The sequence below is a fragment of the Stegodyphus dumicola genome, chromosome 8, assembly GCF_044657685.1.
Source record: "Stegodyphus dumicola isolate Sdum_Otavi_A_Nest chromosome 8, ASM4465768v1".
NCBI lineage: Eukaryota > Metazoa > Arthropoda > Arachnida > Araneae > Eresidae > Stegodyphus > Stegodyphus dumicola.
The window spans coordinates 183,457,774-183,482,461 of NC_140775.1; the positions used below are offsets into that span (position 1 = coordinate 183,457,774).

The 24,688-nt window shown below is 31.6% G+C and overlaps 1 protein-coding gene across 1 annotated transcript in view; it reads left to right on the forward strand.

Annotated features, from left to right (window-relative positions):
- Positions 1-500: 500 nt before the first annotated feature.
- LOC118192136 (serine/threonine-protein kinase BRSK2-like) overlaps positions 501-24,688 on the forward strand; it is a 320,182-nt gene continuing 295,994 nt past the window's right edge. Inside the window, exon 1 of the mRNA XM_085822811.1 lies at positions 501-759. Coding sequence (XP_085678937.1) covers positions 669-759 — 91 coding nt within the window. The 5' untranslated portion in view covers positions 501-668. The remainder of the gene's footprint in view (positions 760-24,688) is intronic.

The following is a 24,688-nucleotide window of genomic DNA, read 5'->3' on the forward strand; positions in this document are numbered from 1 at the left end:
TAATCTGAACTTAAGTTTAAATTATTATATAATTTCCATTGAACTTCTAATTTGGTGGTTTTTGTTACTATGTGAAAGTAATTTTATTTAATTCACACAAAATATATTTGATTTACTTATTACTTTTTTTAAACTACTCATTTATAGTTGAAGAGTTCTGTGAAAATTTTATCAAAGTTTGTAACAGTTAAAAACTGAAAATAATCTTCTATATCTTTATAAACTTTATAAACAGAAATTTACTAGTGACTTTCATACGTTTTCAAAAACAGAAGTCTTATTTCAATAACATCTTGTATCACAGTTGAAAACTACTTGTTCGCGAGTATCCAATTATGCTAAATTTAGCTCAATTACCTTAAACGCCTTTGAGAAATCATTGCGAAATGCGCCGCAATGGTTACTTCGGCGACATTTCTATCGAACTGGAGACGATAACATGCCAATACAATGCAACCCAGCCCAGAGTGCTATTCTAGCAACCCTTAAGACTCCACATTTTCGCTCGAAGCGAAGGAAGCAAAATGCGAGGACTTTTCCCTCGATTATAATATGGCATAGTAGTGGTGCAGAGTTTCTGAACTCCGCAGGATTAAAACATGGATTCTCTCAAAGTGGATTTTTTCGGAACCTAACACAGTGGATTTCCCCTCACAATCAGGATCGACATGACTTCACACAGATCGTCGACAGATTCGCATCACTATCAGTACGTTGGACCGTACAGGCTTGAGAAAACCCTGGGAAAGGGCCAGACTGGTAAGCCTAACTCATATTTTGGGCGGTTCGTAAGTTCCCCATTTGTCTCTCGGTTGCTACTGCAGTTAAATATGTCCCCCAAAACGACTCCAAACGATAGCGCATTGCTTGCGGAATGATACTTCATGTTTTCATTCATTTAACGCGTGTATTTGTGGAACTACCGTGCAGTTTTCGAACTCCAATGCGGCATTCCTTAAGTCAGCACATTCGAATGTTAGGCTTAGCACGAATGTTTGCAAAACATATTAGTTTTGAGTTGAACATCTCTTCATAATTGCATATTATTTCGTTTCATATGAACTGGTTTACAAATACCAAAATTATATTTACAGTAATTTTAAAATATATTCGATTTATGATATTTTCACTCACCATGTATTAATTTGAATTTTATTTCTGCATATTTGTAGGAATACTAACTTAAAGAATTATGTTCTTACAAATTTTAAAGACTACGTCGAATAAAAGGAACATGTGTGAAAATTTTCATGAAATTATATATAAATGTATTTTCGAACAGTATGAATATAACAAGTACGACTATGTAATATGTACGAGTACTAATGTGATTTATTATTTATATTATGTAGGAAATACAAAACGCATTAATTAACTAAAATAGTTTATTAGTAATTTAATTTTTGCGTCTTATTTATTACATTTAAAATTTTACAATAAAATTATGTAGAGTCAGTATCACCTTTAAAAATTTGTGTTGTGTTTTGATGTATATTTAAAGTATAAACGCTTTTATAAAGCAGTTTTTTGCTTATTATTTTATGTTTAGCAGTACATATTTTTAGATAATGGAATAGTATTTATAGATATAAAAATACTAAATATATAAAATTTTATTTCAGAGATACAGGTGAATTTGTATTCACCTTTTCTATTCTAATATTTTAATTAGACAAACTTTTAGGAGCTTAAATTCTATTATACTGCAGGGGGGAAAAACACTAAAATAAGCTACAAAGTGAAAGGTGTACACTTACAAATAATTGCAAAACCATTTAGCAAATAAGCATTCACCTTTAAAAATATTTGATTTGATTTATTGTGTTAGTATACCAAATATATTTTAAGAAGAAAAATAACATTCTTCTATGATAATTGAACTTGAAAATATTGGGGAATATTTTTTTTAATATTTCAAGGAAGTGTTTTTAAAAAGATAACAAAAACACATGCTTTGTGAAATATATTTGCATGCAAAGTCACCAAAAGGGCATCATTTAAAATCTATGAGAAATCATCATATAGTGGAGGTTGTTTAAAAATTAATGATTTTTTCATTTTTTTCTCTGTATATATAATTTGTATACAGCAAGCTAACCCTAAGTTTTATAACATTGTAAAACTGTCCAATGATAATGCATGAAAATTTTATATTGGTTATTTTACCAATCTTCCGTTGGTTACATTACCATATTAATCTCTTAACTGGTTATATTACCATATTAATCTCGTAACATATTCATATGGGATATAATTTTAATGTGCAGTGTTTATGTTTAAATAATCAACAGACAGATAGATATGTTTTGTCCTTAAATATGTAGATCTTTATTGTTGCTGGTAATGCAAACAAAGATGGATAATTATTAAACAAAATGATTTTCAAAATAAAAAACGTTAACTTGTAAACATATTGAAATTTGTAATACATTTAATAAATATTAATTATTTGCAATTTTAGATATGAAATAAATTTCTAATTTATCTGAAATATTTATTTACAACTACTTAGTTTATATATCAAATTCTTTTTTAAAATAATCGATTTTACAAAATCGTTGCGATAATCGTAAAAGACGTATAGAGTAGTAAGATTAATTAAAAATAAATATTGTTATTAAGAGGAACAACATTGTTAGCAAGAAGTAAAATTTCACGTATTACGTTATACGTATTTTTATTGTTAATAGTATTTTCAAAGCATATCCATGTTTCATAATGTAAATATAAAATCGAATTTTATTAACAAATACGTTTTTGGAATTGTCAAATGTTACCTGTAAATATGTTTTCACTACCTAATTAAGCTACTTGCGGGGAAACCAATATCAACGTAATTTTTCTGCGTTCACTTCTCTAGGATTGGCTCAGCAAGGTGAAAATTATTAGATTAAGCGTACACTGAACTTGCTAGAGATTCATAAAGCGGATAGCTCAGTTCAAAACTATGCTTTCAAAATTCTTTTATCTCTAAGATGTTTCTTGATATCACAAAATGTCATAAAGCTTAAGTTCTGAATCTAACTGAAGTGTTTTCTGATATATAATGATAAGCTGTTTTTACGACTACTTTCACAAGGTCATAGATCTGAAGTCTCATAAAACGCTTTTTTTTTTTTTTGGAAGGGGCGGGGTGATATCTGCAGTCTATAACATAAACTGCGCCAAATATGGTTATGAAATATAATTCCATACCTATTATTCTATTTTCTGAAGACCATATTTTTCGCAAAATGCAGATATACTTATTTTTAGAAAGAGACATTAATAGCATACCCATAAAACTTTTAATTTTGTGCATAGTGAAATATAAAAAGTAATGATGACAGTAATAATATCTATGCTTTATTAGGTATTCATAAAAGAATAATTATTATTCTTGAGTGCATTTAGTTTTAAAAAAAAACATGCTATATAATGCTTTTTTATTTAGAGGGGAAAAATATTTTTAGATAAAACATATTGATTTCTTGTGTTTGTCACAAATTTATATAACGTCCAGCAATTGAGTTATTTAACGTAACATATAATTTTTTGTTTGAAATCAAAGCATATAATTATGCGAATTATAATGTCCTATAAAAGCAAACTTGAAATTTCATCGAAAAAATTAAAAGGTTTGCCTGTTAGATGTGCAGCATTAAAACTGTAAGAATAAAAAGTTTCCTTTAAAAATGACAGGCTTCATTTTAGAACATTTTGTTTTAATTTTTTTCTTTCCACGACAAAAATATTTGCCCTTTTTGAAGAATTTTTTTTAGAAACAGCCGTTATATGCATTTTATATATTAGTTATAATATAAATTTATAAATGTGACGTAGAAATATAATTTTTCATGATATTTACTAATATTTTAAAAATTTTAATTGGGTATATAATGGGTATTTTAAAATAAACTAATAAGTGTAATGTTTAAGCAAACAAATTTACATGCTTTTAAATAGAATTTATAACGTGTGAACTAAAGTTAAACTAGCTTTCGTATTAGTATAATGAAAAAAATGTTCGCATGTTAACGATAAATTATAGAAATAAACTTTTAATATCTCATCATATTTTATCAAATTAAATGACTAACTCTGTTTAAAAAACTATGTTGCTGTTAGAAAAGTTCTTTCGCTTTAAATATTAAATCAAAGAACAGAAAATCGTGTTAAAACCAAATGATATTATAAAATATTTTCTTCTTTTTTTTTTTTTTTAACTGTGTACATTTGCAGTGTAATTGGATAGCACGTCCAGGTTGCAATCGAGAGGTTTAGTGAGGGCTTTGTAGATTTTTTAATTCTTATGCTTCAAATAACTTAATGACTCTACAATATATTCTAATATTTGATAAAAACGAACGGTCTGTGGTTTACTACTCCCATATTAAAATGCCATTTTTTTAAATTATGCTTCATGCGTCTTTGCATCTATTTAGACAAGGTCTGATTTACTACCCCCATATTAAAGTCTTTTTGGGGGGGCCCAAAAAGGCGTTAGCTTGAATGGGCTAATATTCTCGGAATTGGATTCGGTGGCGTGTTATTTTAAGTATAACTGAATCAATTTTCATATTGTTTCCACGAAATATTATCGCCCTGTATTACATTAGAGAAATTAAATAATGAAGAATATGCACGAGCGTATGTATGTTTCTGGCACTGTGCAAACAACGATGGTATATAGAGCCATTAAATTTTGAATAACGTAGTCCTCCACACGAATATACCTGAAAGCCCGAATTTTGAATTGTATATTTCATATTTTGTGAAATTTTAATGAATGTTTTACAAATTTAACGATTTGAAAGCGAGCTGTAGCAACACTGTACGGATTAAAACATTGTTATCTCCAGCATGCCCCACTGTATATCGGAAATTCTGTGCTAAGAAAATTGTACATTGATATAATAAACTGAGAAAAGACTATAAAACAGAAAAAATGTTTGCCAACACCTAACACTTCATCGGGAATTCTAAGCACAAGCCGTTTTTATATGCTTTGTAGTTTAGCTGTTGAATTGGATGTAGCATAGGGGCGAAGAAATGTGTGTGTATGAGTGTGTGTATGTGATTATGGCAAAGCCTCGAGGGCTATCTGCCTAAAAGGAGGAATGCCTTTCGTGGAGGACTTTCTAAGGGAAACTGGCTCGTATACACGTTACACATGGGGAAAACCACGAAAACGCCCACGCAGCCAGCCCGTTTGCGGGATTCGAATCTCGGACCGAACTACCAGTGTCCAGCGACTTTACCGCTCGGCCGCTGGTGGGCGGTGCGAAGAAAATGGTGTTTAATAATAAAGTTAAATAGGAAAAAAAGAAATGGGTTAGTAGGAATGAGTGCGACAGTAGACTGGTAAACTGAAAGTTCAGTAACAGCATAGAAAACATTAAGAAAGCCTTTTGGGGGACCTTTAAAATCTGAAATCTTTCAGATTTGTTTTGGTAGTGTTTCACAGATCTTTGGGTCATTTAAATGTGCGTATATCGTATTTTCCCCTATCCTTTTAATACTAGGTTTTGCATAATTGAAACTATTAGTATAATTTCCCCCTTCCGCTATTGTACACAGTTTTCCTTCTGAGGGCTAGTTTATTTATAGATTGCATTCTCTTGATAATTTTATTGTTATTCAATGTATTCAATTTGTATTTGCCTTTTTATAGTACCGTTTAATTCCTTTTATTTTCCCTTGCATTTGTTATTTGAAACATATTTTGTGCAGATTTTTAATTAAGCTGTCCGGACATGGCAGGTTTTGGTACTTTTCCGTTTCGCCGGCGCAGATCTCGCCAAGCAGATTTTATTGGCGACAACACACAGTATACACATAAAAAATGTTAACAAATGTTAGTTCTAAGAAATTTTTATTTTGAAGGCATAAACATTTTAATATCGTTTAAAATTTTTGTAAAAAGACAATAAATAAAGCCGATAAATTTGTAAAAAGACATTAATTTAAGGGGGCTCATACTCCTTAAACCCCTTATGATCTTCGACTATGTGACTCTTGCAAGAATTGGAATAACTTATTTACTTTAAAAGTAATTACTGCCAACTTTTTATGGCTGACTACATAATATAGCTACTTTCTGAAATCGTAATCAGAAAGTTTGTGTTGCCACAAATATTTTTGTAATTTAATCCGTTTTGCGACAAAACGTTTCGTCATGCTTCCACCTTGCGCGCACAGTTTAAAATTATCTGTTGAATTATTTAATTCCATAGTTTATATATAGCTTTTATAACATTTTGAAACTATTGCAAACCAAAAAACTGAGAGTTTCATGTTAAATTTTTATTTTATTTGGAGTTGAGTTTATAAAATGTATTTTATTAAAAAAATCTGTAATGTTTTCGTGCATAAAATTTTTTAATATTAAAATATTCATTATATTTTTGGTTAAGTTAGAAAATAGTGGCCCATATAAAGAATTCCATCCAATTTCAAGTATGTACCATTAGCCATTTTTAAAATATCATGCGCGCAATGTGGAAAAATGACGAAAAATTTTGTCACAAAGCGGATTAAATTACAAAAATATTTATGGCAACACAAACTTTCTGGTTACCAGTTTCCAAAGCAGCTATATTATGTATTCAGCTGTAAAACGTCGGAGGTAATTACTTTTAAAATAAATAAAGTATCTCAATTCTTGCAACAGTCACATAATTCGAAGCTCATAAGGGGTTTAAGGTGTATGAGCCCCCTTAAGAATTTACTAGATGTTTTCATGGTACAACATCCTGATTCGCCGTTTCATATCATGTGATCCTGAGTGATGTCATCCCACGTAAACTACGCTACAAAAATCTAATTCTTTCAGTAATTATCTACATTAATTTCAAGTTAAATCTTAATTTGGAATAAAAATTTAAATGTAAGAATTATTTCAATTCGTACGAAAAGCTTACTCAATTATGTAACACCGCAGTGCATTCTCATTAGAACTGATGAATTTTAACCTCGACTTTGCATTTTCTGTATTTTCGCCTTCGGATAAGCAATGTGTGCATTTTAATTGAATAATTACCGCGAATGGCCTTAGGGAATAAAATTAAACTATCTGGGTAAAAATTCTATGTAATTGTATGCCACTATTGAAAGAAACAATCAATCTAAGAAATGGCTGCGACTTGTTTTGAAAATGAGGCGTAAAAGGTTACCAGCGAGGATATTCTGTTTGGCTTCGGTAGTACCATTTTTGGCGACTTTATCGCTTGCGCTGGCAAAATGGAAAAGTACCCAGGGTTTTGAACACTTAAGCAACTTTCCAAGCATGTGCTTTTACCTTACTTCTGTTATTTACATTCCAGGTTTTTGTAGCCTTTTCTACTGCTGACGTGTTTGATCTTCCAAAATTTGCTCATCATCCATCTCCTTCGTTTCTCATTTATTTCTCTTGGGAACAGTGGTCAAGACTCATTCACGTGAGGTGACCGTGGGGCTTTATAAAGTACCTAAGCCATTAGATATCGGCCCAGCATCCGTCAGATATTGTAATATTAATAATATTATGTATTCTCAAGGGAATGTAGGTTTCATTTTAAAGGAAAAAGTTCTTGAGAGTTAGAGCTAATTTATCTATGACTGCTTTTGATTTGTTGTATTCTTACTGCCAAAGATTTTTTGAGAAATTAAATTACTTGCTCAGTTTTTCTCTTTAAACTTTCAGACTATGAAATTATTTAAGGAAAGCGAGAAAATACGAAGAAAATGCAGTATGTAATAAATGCATGCACACATGTATATGATGCACATACTAAGTGCGATGTTTAAATCATTTTATTAAGTCGATTACAAGAGATAACACAGTTTAATAATAAATGTAATAAATGAAATACTCGCAAAATTTTGAAAGCAGTACTTTCAGAGTTTCTCCCTGCAGATTCAAAACCTTTTCAGTGGAACTAATAGTTTTAATTTAATTACATTTCCCTACTTTACCTACGGATCCGAACTGCATTTCGCATAGATATTCATGAATTCGCAGAGCATTTTGTTCATTACCTTGGGAATCCAATAGCATTTAATTTATGATCGAATATCTTCAGTGAAATGGCGAAAAGAGATTGAAAGAATACGATTTTGTTGTTTCATTGTTAAAATGCCAGTTGAACTTCAATAATCAGTTTCAGGAAGTTGTGCTCATTTAGGTTATTTGTAACAATGCCGTTACACGTTTCTTGATACTTACAATCCTAACAGGCTTGCGTTTGTGTGTTAAATATTAGCATATAAATCATTAAATTGTTAGCTTATTTCATAATATTCTGATTCCTTACGAATCAATGTCATTTCCTTGTACATTTCGCTTTACATTAAATAAGAAATACGCAACATTCTGCTGATCTTTGATGTATCATCTAATCTCTACATATAATAAAAGAAAGAGTCTGTCTGTGCGTGTGTCAGTGTGTCTTTCGTTTGCGTTGCGCGTAAGCTAATAGACCCACGGCTACGAAATTTGGTACATAGGTGCATCTAGACAAGAGCCAGTGCACCTCGAAGCGATTTTCTCGAAATTCGAATTCGAATTTTTTTTTTATTTTATGATTTGTGACGAAATCGCGTCATTTTGACACATAATGGGCTATAGGAAAGCGAGATTTTACTCTACACACTCCATTTTCACATCGTCATGAAACGTAGGCACTTAGCTATTTTACGAACTTAAAATAAATTTCGTGTTTCAATAAATCGATTTAATACGAATTTATTTAACAAAGGGAGCTTAACACCTTTTCAACGGGATTTTTTCTAAAACAAGGTTATTTTTAAAAATGTACAGTCTATTTTTCTTTGATTTTTGGACACGTTAAACTTTCATCCTTGCGACTGCTTTTGCAAAAAGAATTTTGGAAAAATGATAATATTTTGTATTTTTTTTTTTAAAATTTAAATGAAGCTTCCGAGTACACTTCTCACATCTCACATCTTTAAAAATGTGATTTTGGCAACAATTTTCCTTTCTTATTGTTGTTGATAGATTTTTGATGAAATCGCATCATTTTGAATAGTTTCATTCTTTTAGAAACATGGCTTTGGCAACAATTTTTCATCATATTTCTTATGTCACTGTTTTTAAGAGATTGGCATATTTCATTGTCATTTTTTATATACATAATACATTTTTATTGAATTTTTTTTGATAAAGTTGTTCTGCAGAGTAAAATTCTGCGCGTAATTTTTTGTTTTGAGTTTCTTTCATGTTATATTTTGCTTTTTTCACTATTTGTAAGATATTGAAAAGTTTTGCATGATTTTTGTTCTTCAACGGAAAGTTGGTTAATTTTTATTAGGATAATTAATATTTGTATTAAGGGATATAGCTTATTTCATTGTAATTTTTTTCTCTTGAAAATATAAGATAAAATATCATTAATTATACTTTGCTTTTCAGAATTTTTTGTTTTTTGTATTCTTTTATGTTATTTATTGCTCATGTCACTGTTTTTAAGATATTGAAAAGTTTTGAGTGATTTTTTTAGGAAACAAAGTTCTTAACCTCCTTTATACCATTTGAGTTCTTAAGATTTTGCAAAGGGAAGTTGATTAATTTATTTATTAGGATAATTAGTATTTGTATTAAGGGATATTGCTTATTTCATTGTAATTTTGTTATACGTAATAACTTTTTTTATAAAGTTGTTCTGCAGAGTAAGTAATTCTAAGCAGTTTTTAAAGATTTTTTCTAAAAATGTTTTATTTTTCTTTGATTTTTGGACACGTTAAACTTTTCTCCTTGCGTCTGCTTTTACAAAAAGAATTTTGGAAAAATGATAATATTTTGTATTTAAAAAAAATTTTAAATGAAGCTTCCGAGTACACTTTTCACATCTCACATTTTTAAAAATGTGATTTTGGCAGCAATTTTCCTGTCTTATTGTTGTTGACAGATTTTGGATGAAATCGCATCATTTTGAATAGTTTCATTCTTTTAGAAATATGGCTTTGGCAACAATTTTTCATCGTATTTCTTATGTCACTGTTTTTGAGAGATTGACATATTTCATTGTCATTTATATATATATAATACGTTTTTATTGATTTTTTGGATAAGGTTGTTCTGTAGAGTAAAATTCTGCGCTAAAGTTTATGTTTTTTTGAGTTTCTTTCATGTTATATTTTGCTTATTTTACTATTTGTAAAATATTGAAAAGTTTTGCATGATTTTGTTTCTTCAACGGAAAGTTGATTAATTTTTTTATTAGGATAATTAATATTTGTATTAAGGGATATAGCTTATTTCATTGTAATTTTTTTCTCTTGAAAATATAAGATAAAATATCATTAATTATACTTTGCTTTTCAGAATTTTTTGTTTTTTGTATTCTTTTATGTTATTTATTGCTCACGTCACTGTTTTTAAGATATTGAAAAGTTTTGAATGATTTTTTTTAGGAAACAAAGTTCTTAACCTCCTTTATGCTATTTGAGTTCTTAAGATTTTGCAAAGGGAAGATGGTTAATTTATTTATTAGGATAATTAATATTTGTATTAAAGGATATTGCTTATTTCATTGTAATTTTGTTATACGTAATAACTTTTATGAAGTTGTTCTATAGAGTAAAATTCTAAGCAGTTTTTAAATTTAACGTTTGGTGTTCCCTTCAGCCATTTTTTCGGTACACTTAAAAGCCAAACGAAGTCTGGCAGTGAAGCTGCTAGTATAAAATAAAAGGAAACAAAATATGAACAAGCTCAGATATTAACGGCTGCCCAAAAGGTTTGTTAAGGCGTTTCAATGCTCTCGCTGCCCTCGCTGTCAAACAGCCTGCTGTTCCACTCATTCCTGTTATCCCACTTCGTTTCATCTTTTCAGGAATCGAGTTTTGGTCCTTAAAAGTCCTCAATTGTGACCAAAATCGACAGAAAGTCCTTAATTTTAATAATCTGAAATTTCTGTCTGTTTTTACGACTGCCATTTGGAGTGTGAATTAGCATTTTGCAGCAATATTGTCGTCAATTCACTGACAAATATGGTTATTTTTTGAATGGGTTCATGGGTTATAATTTGTTCCTTTTTGTAATGTAAATGCTGGGATACTCGAGTTTCTGAGCAAGAAGTGAAACATGAGCATTTTGAAATTATTTCAATTTTTTGTAATGAAGAGCTCTCAAACTACGTCCCGCTTTTGGGGATGTGAATTCTTTTATTAAATGGTTCTAAATTTGGCGACTTATCAATATTTTGGCGATTTTAAGATCGGTTTATATGGAAAAATTTTAATTCCGAAATTTGGGGAAATTTTTGGCGACTTTTTTAGAGCATTCTAACATTTTTAAATTTCATTCAAACAATGGTAATGTATTAAAATTATATTAAGAAATAACGTTAAAATAAAGCATTTTTATTTTTCATTGTCATATTATAAAGTTCCATTTTCGCCACATATTATACAACGTTTTGAATCTGAAAAATAAGCAAGGTATAATGCTATAAAGCACAATTTACGAAACAAAAGCAAAATAGCTATGTAATTAATTAAAAACGTCTTTTTAATTTTTTCATTGTCAAAGTTTTTCCCATTTCTTAGAATGTTCAGAATTCTCAGAATATGCATCAGTTTTCTCTTTCGTTACTTTTCCCTATTCACAAGCATGCAAAATATCAAAAATGCTTCTAATCTTATCATATGGACAGGCAAAATTATAGAAAAGATTTTTTTTTGCAATTCAAAGTGTCATAATAGTTTGAGTTGTGGCAATAAATAAGATTTGAATCACAGTTTTCAAGTTCTATTATTTTTCTTCCTCATTTTGAATCCACTGTGTGTTTTAAGTTTTTATGTCCTTATTTTAAGTCTCAAGTGCGTTTTTTTGGCGACTGAATTACGAAGAAGAAAATATATTATTTTTATATGTTCAACATTCACCATTAGTATATGGTGAATGTCGACATTTACCGGTGTAAGTCAGAAATAAGAGTATTTGGAAAATATTTCGGACGTACACCAAGCGACTGTGTAAATAGTGACAATCACCGGTGAAAGTCGACATTCTCCAGATTCCGGTGTTTCACCATAGCAGAGACATTAGGTATTTTTGGAAGCAGGAAAGACGAAAAATGAGCAAATGCCTTCGCCGGGAATCGAAACATGGACCTCTGGAACGCGCGCCCAGCGTTCAGACCACCACTCCACGAAGGCACGCCAAGAAGGCGGGAGAAATACCTTATAATTTTATCATTGCTTCAATCACGTTTCCCTAAATATTTAGCAAGCGAAATTTAAAGTATTTTTAATTTTATTAATAAAAATTTTCCATTTTGGGGGGAAAAAACTTGCTTCCCGATACGATGAGTTTGACACTCCTGTGTTAGCGAATTAGTGGCGTAATAATCTGATTTCCTTTTGCTTAGTATGTCTTTTCTAATCAGTTTACGTTTCAATATGTAACAAATACTCAATTTGCTGCTATAATATCGATTTATTTATTATTATCTACCTGTCCCTCCCTAAGGTACTACACGGAAGGAAGGGATGCCTCCGTAGAGGACTTTCTAAGGGAAACTGGCTCGTATTAACCCGCTAACGCCCCTGAAGCCAGCCCGTTCGCGGGACTCGAGCCTCTGACCGAACTACCAGTGTTCAGGGACTTTACCGCTCTGCCGCTGGTGGGCCTATAATATAGATAAGGTTTTTTTTTTCATCTCAATATACGTCAACATACTTCTTCTTCATGGCATGTTTTCTGATGTCAAGTATTAGTGCAGAAGCATGTAAAGGCATCTAAGCTTACACTTAAAAAATCTAAGATTGTATTTCTTATTCTTGAAAGTAAACGCGTGTTAGGCATTAATATCGGAAGCGCTTAAATAATTTACTCGTTGGCATATTTTTAACGTAATTATCCACCTAACATTATGATATTTTATTTCCTTTCACGAAATAAAGGAAGTACTGTTATAAGGTATTTCTCCTACTTTCTTAGCGTGGCTTCGTGGTGTAGTGGTTCTGCACGCGGGGCCGGTATTCCAGAGGTCCGTGGTTCGATTCTCGGCGAAGGCGATTGCTCATTTTTCATCTCTCCGGCTTCCGAAAATCCTAATGTCTCTACACTGTAATAGCGAAAATTTTTGAGTGTCATATTTCAAAGAAAATATCCATTTTGGCCGCTCTCGAATCCATTTCGATGCTTAGTTTGGGTTACATTTATACGTACGGACTATTTTTACCACAACGTATTGTAAAATGGATTTAAAATGGATTCAGAAGCGATTTTTTTTCGTGACATCTGTACGTACGTACGTACGTATATCTGTAGGTACGTCTAGCATAGCTCAAAAAAGGTTAGCCGTAGAACGTTGAAATTTTGTGTATGGGACTGCTATAACACTTAACTGTGCAGCTCCCTTTTCTATTGCAATTGGCTACACAAAACGTGGAACCGCTGGAGCGGGGAGTAACTTAATCATTTGCAGACCCGTTCAAAATGGAATCAAGTGAAATCCAATTTCAAGGCAGGACAACTAGCCTTGTTAAAGGATAAAAACAAGATCTAGAGCCCACTATAGATCGCATCGAGGAGACCTTTCCTGGTCCAGATGGGACTAGTACGAGTCATAGACGTCAGAACTTTAGATGGAATCTTTCGTCGAGCCGTCTCCAATATCAGTCCACTCCCATTTCCAATGATGTTGGATGTCCAACGGGGGCCGGGATGTTCTGGTTTGATTAGAAACTTTTCTCTGCCTCGGAATGGCAACAGTCAAAACTTGACTTTCGATTCGTTTGATGCAGCTCGAACGCTGCTAATGATATTTAGCATTATAATAGATTTTAGAATAGATTAATTTATTTAGTATTTTAATAAATCCTTTTAAAAACTAGATTGAGTATAGAAATTTAGATGTGGCATTTAGGTACGTCGTTGCAGTTAGATGCGTAGGCAGCGCTATTCGTCTGTATATGTATCCACTCTCTTACTCGGTGTTTCTCTTACTCGAAGCTCTGTGTTTTTATTTTTATACGTTGATAAATTGCGCATTTTTTGCCTTAAAAGTGATTGAATTAAGTTATTTTTATATTACGGATAAGGTTTATATGTCTTAATAAAAGTTAATAACTTAATAAAAGTTAAATAAAGTTAATCTGCATGTAATAGTTATAGATTTATCAACAAATTAAAAGTTTAAGATGTGCTAGGCCTAAGGAAGCGGCCATTTGTTTACATTTGAAACTTTTCGTAGAACAGTGAATTAAGTGAGTTTTTGCACCAAATTCAGCGTCTTCCTGCCCAGTTGGACCAAAAGTTAACTTTCAGTTTTATGCACCAAAAGTTTTGTCTTCCTGCCCGCCGTCCGAATTGCTAGTTTCTGTGTAGAAAATCTAATTTTAATTGTAAAAAATTGTTTTAACTATTTTTAACTGTATTTGCTGTTTTAGGTTTCCCTCTATTTTATAGTTTTTAACGAAGATGTTTTGAGTTTTTATGTATTTTAGCCTTGCCCCGAAGTGAAAACTGAATTGATTGGAAGAGAAATATATCTCTAATAAAATTGGAAAAAAGTAAGTTTTAAAAGAATTGCAGCAAAAAATATCTATAATTTAATAGGCTGTATTAGGAAGTCACGTGTTGCCCACGTCAGATATTTTTTCATACTTATGGTACTTTAAATGCTACAGCCATTTTTGCTTGATTACTTGCTTGGAAACCGAGTATCAAAATTATGCTTCTGAATATTAAGCGTCCACGAGCTTTCTCTTGGGAGAATTAGATTATTCTTTACTTATAACTGCTGGGGTAAAGATTAAGAGCTTTATATGTAATAGTCATAGCTTTAGCAAGTAATGTAATTTGGGATAATAATTACAAAAGCCTGATAGAAGTTGTGTGAGTAATTTGTTTTTAACGTATTCATCCCAAAATCAACCAATCATCTACTTCCTGCTGCCACATATTTTTATTAGGAATTTTATTAGTGGCACAACTTTGTATCTTGAATGAATGGCTTTACATACAGTGATGTTATTATAAAGTAGGCGCCACTTAATATCATCACATTGTCCATATGATGTCATTAAACGAGAACAACAACAAACAACGAGGGAAAAAATTCATATTCCGTTAAAAAATGTACAATAATCAGTGATTAACTTAACAAAGGTTAAAGATCAGTCTTGAGAAAGCAGAAAATAAAAAAAGATCTGGAAGTTTTTCAGGTTTTAATACTACGCACAGAGGGGCGTTACATTTAATTATTAAATATCATGTTCTTCCCACTTAATTCATAAAATTTATTTTAACAGCAATATCGCAAAATAATTAAAAAAAACCATATCTTTAGTCTCGCGCGCTGGAGATAAAAGTTTTTTTCCGTACAGTGTTATCACTGCTCGCTTTGGAATCGTTGTGTTTGTTAATCAAAAAGTTCTTAAAATATTACAAAATATAAAATCGATAATAAAACAAATTCCAAATTAGGGCTTCCAGATGCTTTTATTCTGGTGGAGGAGTACACTATTCAAAACTGGATGGCTCTAGGTGCCGTTGCTTTTTCACAATGCGAGAAATATGCATACATTTGTGCAAATCCTTCATTATTAGTCCAAAGGGATTTGAATCCCGAAGGACTATTAGTTTCGTTTTGGCATTTTGCGTCGGACTCATAAATGTCGGTTCACTTTTCAAACTGTTGCCACAAAATGTTAGAGTCCTGCATTATATTTGAAGAAATTAAATAATGAAAAATCTGCATAAATGTATGTATATTTCTCGTATTGTGATAAAACAACGGTACATAGAGTCATCGAATTTTGAATAACGTAATCCTCCAACGAATATGAGCATGTGGAAGACCAAATTTGAAATTTGAAATTTGTTTTATGATCGATTTCCTATTTTTTAAAACTTTGACGAATTTTTGATTAACAAACTCAAGGATTTCAAAGCGAGCAATGGCAACATTGTGCAGAAAAAACATTTTTATCTCCAGCGCGTGAGTATCTGTATCGGAAATTCTAAAGATATGCTCGTTTTAAAACTATTTTGCGATATTGCTGTTGCACTGGATCTTATGGTTTAAGTGCGAGGAACATGATATTTAATAAAGAAAGGTAACACACAAAATGTTAAAAAACGCCCCTTTGGACGTAATTTAAAATCTGAAATATTTCAGATTTTTTTTTCTTTAATTATTTAATTTCTTTAAATATAATGCAAGGCTCTAAAGTTTGGTGGCAACAATTTGAAAAGTGATACGCCGTTTATACTGATTCGACGCAAAATGCCAAAACGAAATTAATAGCTCCTCTGGGCTAATGCCCTTTGGGCTAAAAAAATATTTTTCAAAATTGCAATGATATTCAACTAATTTAATATTAACTCAACAAGAAACATATAAATAGAATTTTTTCACAGTATTTTAATTAGGAAAATTTAAAATTATGAACTGCTCCAAATGTCTTTAATGCAAAATACTGTTCATCACATCTCTGGAAATAATTTAACCGATGCTGTACGCCTAGTCGTAGTATTCGAAAGACCTGTCTCAGTGGGAAAACAACATACAAACATAAAATCTTAAAATAAGCAAGAAAGCAACCTTAGTTTATCGTTAATGTTTTCAAGGGAAAATTCTGCAGAGCTTTTCTTTCTGTCCTGAAGAAGAAAGACCTTGTGTCTGATCTCTCTCAAAATCAATAGAGTTATTCAAAATCTAAGGTTGATTTATTCCCTAATTTTAATTTTTAATACCTCACGTGGCGTTTCTTCATCATTTGGAAGATTTTATAATCAATTTGGGTGTATACGAGCCAGTTTCCCTTAGAAAGTCTTCCACGAAGGCATTCCTCCCCTTAGGCAGATAGCCATTGAGGCTTTGCCATAATCACACACACACACACTTATAATCAATTTGGACTTTATTTGGGGAATTTATGCTGCATTTGGCGACTTTAGTTAAACTTCTTTTTAACTTTATTTTTCTGTAATACTTTAATCATATTAAGCGACATATTGATTACAGTAATCAACGTGTTTTCCTTTTCGAATACAAAAGGGCGAAATTTCGGCAGTTTGATAACAATATCCGAAAAAAAAATATTAACCCCGGTCACATTAAGCGGCCTCTGCTGTACTTAGCAGAGGTTTTGCCATATTTTAAGAGTATGTTTGCTTTTTACTCACCTGAAAGTATATGTTCAAGATTACAGGATATATAAGGTATTTCTCCCGCCTTCCTAGCATGCCTTCGTGGTGTAGTGGTCTCCACACCGGGCGCGTATTCCAGAGGTCCGTGGTTCGATTCCCGGCGAAGGCGTTGCTCATTTTTCAATTTCTCTTGCTTCTAAAAATTACCTAATGTTTTTACAGTGGCGGCCGAACTAAAAGAGTGTTGCATGATGATTTTCCACACCCAGGATTTGGCAACTGGGTCCTCTAAAATATATAAGGTATTTCTCCCGCCTCCATAGCATGCCTTCGTGGTGTAGTGGTCTGCAGCTCGTATTCCAGAGGTCTGCAGCGCGTATCCAATTTTGAATAATGTAATAATCTAACCGAACATGAGCACCTGGAAGACCGAATTTCGAATTTGGTTTACCTCTGGTATACGAGCCCAGTGCTGGGCTCGTATTCCAGAGGTCCGGTGTTCGATTCCCGGCGAAGGCGTTGCTTATTTTTCAATCTCTTGCTTCCGAAAATTACCTAATGTCTCTACAGATAAAGATTCTTAAAATTTAAATTAAATTTATTAAATATCATATATATTCTGAAAAATGTAGATATTTTTCTCGTTTAAAGTTTAATATTTTGTACAGTCTCAATTCATCCAGTTACGTAAGCGGAATTTCTTTGATTTATGTCCAGTGAAACCTAATCGTATCTCCTAATCTTATGATAACACACGTAAACAAAGTATCTGACATTATTTAACTTCACTTAGATTAACCGAAATATATTTCAAGAGCTTCACAAAAACATAATAAAATCATTTAAAGCAAAACTGTTTTGTAACAAACGCGTTTCCGATGCTTATGTATTATTTTGTGGAACCTCTTCCATCGTCTGGAAAATGAACGTTGAAAAGGAAAACTAAAAATTATATTTTATTGTAATTTTATACATGAAATCGGATTTACTTTATAATACTGTTACTAAATGTAAAGGCGCGGTGAGATAGCTTCTCCGCAAAGCAGTTTTAGGGTTGCCATAAAATGGCAAGGGAAGGCAGGGTTGCCACATTTTGGCGAGCAATAGCCCATTTGGAAATGTACAGGCGCGGTGAGATGGCTTCCCCGCAAAGCAGTTTTAGGGTTGCTATAAAATGGCAAGGGAAGGCAGGGTTGCCACATTTGGCGAGCAATAGCCCATTTGGTGACATTTGGCGACAAAATTGGCGATATGCCATAGACGGATGGAGAACCTTCTGGAACGAATTCTTACCGTTTTAACCTAGAATGTTCTCGAACACAAGCCGAAAGCTATATAAACCTTGCTGGTCCGCAGTCAGTTAGTGTGTGTGTCTCGTTTAGTGAGCTGAAAGTCACTCATTGAGCGAGTGTCTCGAAGTCTAGCGCCGAGTTGGTCGTTGAGTGCATCGAGAGAGTCTTTTAGTGCATCGTTGAGTTTTGTCTTAGACTGTGCTGAGTCAAGAGCTATACTCTTGTGTATCGTCGAGTGCATCGCGTGGAGAGTCTCGAGAGTACGTGGAGTTCCGAGAAAGACCAAGCAGAGTTGAGAGCTGTACTCGGGTGCTTTTCAGTGAAGCTGTCTCCCCCGTTATTGCCTGACAGTGTGAAGTCTGTGTCGCTGAACGTGTCAGCGTGTTTATAACAGTTCGACGACTATAAAAGTGATTTTGGAGCTGTGTGATTAATATTGGTAAATAAAGTGTGTTTCGATACTTCATCAAGTATCGTCGTTGTTCACTGCAAATCTACGAACCCCGTACGAACGTCAAGGAAGAAAATGACGTAGCAACTGGTGTCAGAAGAAAAGAAAAACGCAGCAATACCATTAGGTGACAGTATCTATACCAATAAAAAAATCTTATTTAATTATAATTACTGGATAATTAGCTCTGCGGTCTATATCATATTTAAAACCTGTTTCAAATTTTGAGTTTGAGTTACGGTACCTTTGTTTTGCGAATGAAAACTCAAAGTTCTACGGAATATTGTTTAATTAGCACTTTTATATAGGACTTGTTAAACAGAAATATGTTTAAACAGGATAAATATGTAAAAAGATCATAAAATAATCATGTAACTTTTGACAAAGGTAATTAAACAAAAATAATTCGTTTAGAAATAGGCCCACCAGCGGCCGAGTGGTAAAATCGCTGAACACTGGTAATTCGGTCCGAGGTTCGAATCCCACGAACGGGCTGGCTGCATAGGCGGTTTTCGTGGTTTTCTCCATGTGTATACGAGCCAGTTTCCCTTAGAAAGTCCTCCACAAAGGCATCCCTTCCTTTAGGCAGATAGCCCTAGTGTGCTTTGTCGTATTCTCAGTACACATACGTTTAGAAATAGCATGTGCTAAGAAAAATAAATAACAAAAGCATTCTCTAATTTGAAAAATTATTTATAATAAACTGCAATAATAACTATCTTCTTTTCTTCAAAATATGTATTTTTTTAAGGGGAGTTAGAACCCCAAAATCTTCAAAAAAGTGTGATTTCGGATTTTTGCATTTTCAAATTCTCTACACTTTTATCTTTCTAAAAATACCATTCTTTAATCTCTATGAAAATTAGAACTGTAAAAAATTCTAGTTTTAATTTGTCATCTACTGCTTTGATCAATGAGGATTTTTACATAAAAACGTGTTTTTCTCCAAACGTGATTTTTTTATACTCGATGTACCTTTTCTCAGGAACTACTGCTCACAGGTTCTAAAACTTTTATCTAAACTACTGCTCACAGGTATCTAAACGTATATAGGTTCCCTAATATTTACTGAAATGAGCTTTTTGTAATAAACTTAATAAAAAAAAATAATAAATAATAAAAAAAAAATTTGTATAAATTTTAATAATAAAAAAAAAAATTTTGTAATAAAAAAAAAATTAATTTTTTTTGTGTGAGAAAAGTGCTAAATTTTACTATGCCTAACAAAATATCCGGTAATTTACTCTAAATTTCAAAATGTTTCAAAAGCTCATTTCAGTATAATCAGATAGGTATACTTTAATTACACAAAAAATTTCAAGCTTGTATCTACAGCAGATTTTGAGAAAAGGTACATCAAAAATGGTCAATTTAACATTGTCGGTATAGGGGTTTCTGATACCCCTTTTAAGTCTGACCAGCAATAAGCATATTTTGGATTTGTGCCAGAATATTTCATGTACGAAACCTGAACCGCATCATTTATTTAAATATAAAATAATTATTAAATGCAGAATTAATAGATTTATCAAAAAAATGAAAAGGGAGATTCTAATACCATTCTTCTTTTTTAATATTAATTTTAGGTATTAATTTATATTAATTTTCAGTAAAACGGTCACATATGATTTTTCACTTACTTTATTGACATTTAATTATCAAATTGTTTCATTTCATGAATGATATAGGGTGTCCAAAATGTTATTCAGTATTTTTTCCATTGTTTGTATAAATTATGAATGGCTTTTTCTTTGTTTTTTTTTTTTTTTTTTTTTTTTTTTTTTGTTTTGTATTCATGACAAAGAGCCAGAAATTCTGTCAAGTGAAAAGACGGCGCTTCTGTTGTGAACGGTAATTCATTCCATTGCCAAAAGCAAATACCAAAACTCTTGGCGTAATTTATGTATAAAAACTCAAATGTGTGATAATATTTCTTGAAAAGAAAACAAGGTTTCTTAAGATATCCTCTTAAATAAATTAATTATTGAGAGAAAAAACTGAAAGCTTTCATATTTCAAATTACGCCCAAAGGGATATTTTTAACGTTTCATGTTTTACCTTTATTTATTTAATATTATATTCTTTGCACGCTAACAACATAAAATTCAATTCAACAGCAGTATCACAAAATATTTAAAAAACATCATATCCTTAGAATTTCCGATAGACAGTCTCGTGTGCTGGAGATAAAAATGTTTTTTCCCGTACAGTGTTGTCATTGCTTGCTTTGAAATCGTTGAATTGGTTAATAAAAAATTCGTTAAAATTTACAAAACGTGAAATAGATAATAAACCAAATTCGAAAATCGGGCATCCAGGTCCCCGTGATCGGGTCGTTACGTTACGTTATTCAAAATTGGATAGCTCTAGGTACCGTTGTTTTTTCATAATGCGAGAAACATACATTCACGCACATTCTCTTTTGTTTATTTTTTTAAATAATACAGGATGATAATATTTGGTGGCAACAATTTGAAAAGTGATAACGAGACTGACGCTAATAGGGTCAGACGCTAATAGTTTGAGCTGACGCTCTTTTTGCCTAATAAAAGACAAAATTTAGAATTACATTTATTAAAACGTGTATTTATTGTAACACTTGAAAGCTTTATTTAACTATCTTAGAAGCAATCTTGTTGTATTCGTGTACACGTTTTCTGGCACACTGAAAACTGCGCAATAATTGAATATATATTTTACATACATTATTTACGATTATCTGGCTTTCAGTGTGATATGTAACACTGCTTGAATAGTTCAGTTCATAAAATGTTACTAAAATAAATTAAAAAATAATAATAAAAAAAGAAAATCTGAAAGATTTCAGATTTTAAATTACGTCCAAAGGGGCGTTTTTTTAACATTTTGTGTGTTACCTTTATTTATTAAATACCACGTTCTTCGCGCTTAAACCATAAAATTCAGTTGAAGAGCAATATCGTAAAATAGTTTCAAATTGAGAATATCCTTTAGAATTTCCGATACAGAGTCTCGCGCGCTGGAGACAAAAATGTTTTTTCTCTACAACTTAGCCGTTGCTCGCTCTGAAATCCTCAAGTTAGTTAATCAAAAATTCGTTAAAGTTTTACAAAATATGAAATCGATAATAAAACAAATTCCACATTTCAAATTTGGGCTTCAACAGGCCTATATTTGCAGTAGGATTATGTTATTCAAAATTCGATGGCTCTATGTACTGTTTTATTACAATGCGAGAGATATACATTCATTTATGCATATTTTTGATTATTTAATTTCTTCAAATATAAAGCAGGATTCTAACATTTGGTGGCAACAGTTTGAAAAGTGAAACGGACTTGAAAGTGAAACGTGAACGGTTTGAAAAGTGAAACGGTGAACTAACTCAAAATTGCAAAACGTAAACAATAGTCTAAGACAAAGCCTATTTTGACTAAAACTGAAAGCTTTACGCTCAAAGGGGCGTTTTTTTAAACGGGTGACCTTTACCCCTCGTATCCCTACCCTTCCCGGGGTGCTCTCAAATTGGAATGGAAATAGAAGTCCAACCTCTTTCAGGCTCTGGTAACTATGGAATTCGTGGGAAAGATAATAACAACGAATAGGTTTACAAATAGAAGAAAAAATATTTGCGCTTTAATAAAGTATTTTTCCCATTTTAATTATTTTATGTGAAATATGTGACATAATTATAACATTTAAAATCTGAAATGGCAGTTTCATTCACCTAAAACAGAGTCGTATAAATTAGCGTAAAAACTTGTTTGTTGAGTACATTTTTCTAAAAATTAATTAAATTTGAACTATCTTAAAAACATCGCAAAGATTTATTTTGGCGGAAAATTTTAATCAAAATTTTTATCTCAAAAGATCTGAGATTTGAAACGTTTGTGAATAGAAAAGCTAAAAGCATATTCGTTACATCAGGTATGTCTCTTAAGTTGCCAATTTAAGAAACATCAATTCCATAATTTTGGCCTCATGCCAAATGTCATAATTTTCCCGCACTTTTATGTCTGTGTCAGAAGGATAATTATCATACTCGCAAAAGCATGGAAAGAAAATGGATTTTTCCATTCACTTGACATCGAAAACCCTAAGCTCATCATATCATAATAAGAGAAAGTCCAGATATTTTATTAATGAAAACAGTAGTTTCAAACAAATTATTTATTTTATATACAACATTTTTCATTTCCACAAGGATCGTGCTATTATGAAATGTGGCAACACACTTTTATATTATTAATTCCTTTTCATACATTTCTGAGCTTTCATTATTTGCTGCAAATGCTATGTATATTTGTTGGAAACGAAAATATTGTCTGTAATGAAAGGAAAATAAAGACATTTGGATTTAATGCTGTAACATTTTGCAAGTTTTTCGCAATATTTTCCAAGAGCAATTTGTAAACGTCTCAATAAATAATATTTTTAATTTCTCAACGTTAATCTGTTTTCTCCAGTTTCGACTTATTAAGTGACTAAAAGCCTGAGTATGAATTATGTTTAGCATTATTGCCAAATTTAAAAATTAATTTTTAGCCAATTATTTAAATTTTGGAATATTACATACTTCTAATCTATTGGAAATAAACTGAAGCTTGGTGAATTTTGAGAATATTTATAGTCTAAAAATTGAACAATATGGTGTTTTAACATATTTATATATGTTACCGTGAAAGACCGAAATTGGAGAATGTCGACTTTCACCGAAGAATATCAACATTCACCAAATACGTCGGTGAAAGACCGAATATTTCACTACATTCTTGTATATTCGGACTCTCACCGGTGTATGTCGACAATCACAGATATGCTCTGGTGAAAGTCGAAAAGAGAGGTCATAAAGTGCCATAATAGTTTAAGTTGTTGCAATAAATAAGATTTGAATCACATAACTTAGTAAGTTTTTTATGACTGTTATTTTATTTTATCATTTAGAACGTACTGTATAATTAAGTAAGTTTTTAACTTCTATTATTTTCCTTTCGCTTTTTGAATGTGTTGTGTGTTTTAGGTTCTCATGTTCTTAAGTTCTTATTTCAAGTCTCAAGTGCGTTTATTCGCGACTGAATGACGAAGAAGAAAATAAAATATTGTTATATGTTCAACATTCACCATTAGTACATGGTGAAAGTCGACATTGACCGGTGTAAGTCACAAATAAGAGTATTTGGAAAATATTTCGGACATACACCAAGAGACTATGTGAATGTTGACATTCACCGGTGAAAGTCGACATTCTCCAGATTTCGGTGTTTCACCGTAACATATATATAAATCAAAAAGTAAATGTTGGAACGAAAATGAATAAAATTTTGTTCCTTCTATATGAAAGTCTAAACTTTCTTCTCCGGGTAAGACTTACCAAATTGAATAAATGTAAATAAATGAAACTTTCAAAAACGGGCACTTAAACTGAAAATTAAGATGAGAAGAGAGAAACTTTTTAAAAATTACAGAACATTTTACATAATAAAACAAACAAACAAAAAAAAAAAAAAAAAAAAAAAAACTTTTCCTCTGTTTAACGCTTTAAACAGAACTTGTCAAGGAAAAAGTGTTTTGGATCCTTAAACCAAGCTGATTAATAAATTCCGAATATATTTTTTTTCCTTTGAATTATTTGAGACTCAAAACCGCTTTTTAGTACTAGTCCTTTGTTTTAAAACAAAATTCTAATAGTTCTGAAATGCTCAGATTTTTTCCTTAGATGCATTCGTGCTCGAAGTAAACCAAAACATATATACAATTGCTGAATAATAGAGGTCCACAAGGTCTTAATTTGATTCACGGCGAAATGCAATTGCTCATTTTTCATCTCTCCGGCTTTTTCAATTGCCTCTACAGTGGCGCCCGAACTAAAAGGGTGTTGGA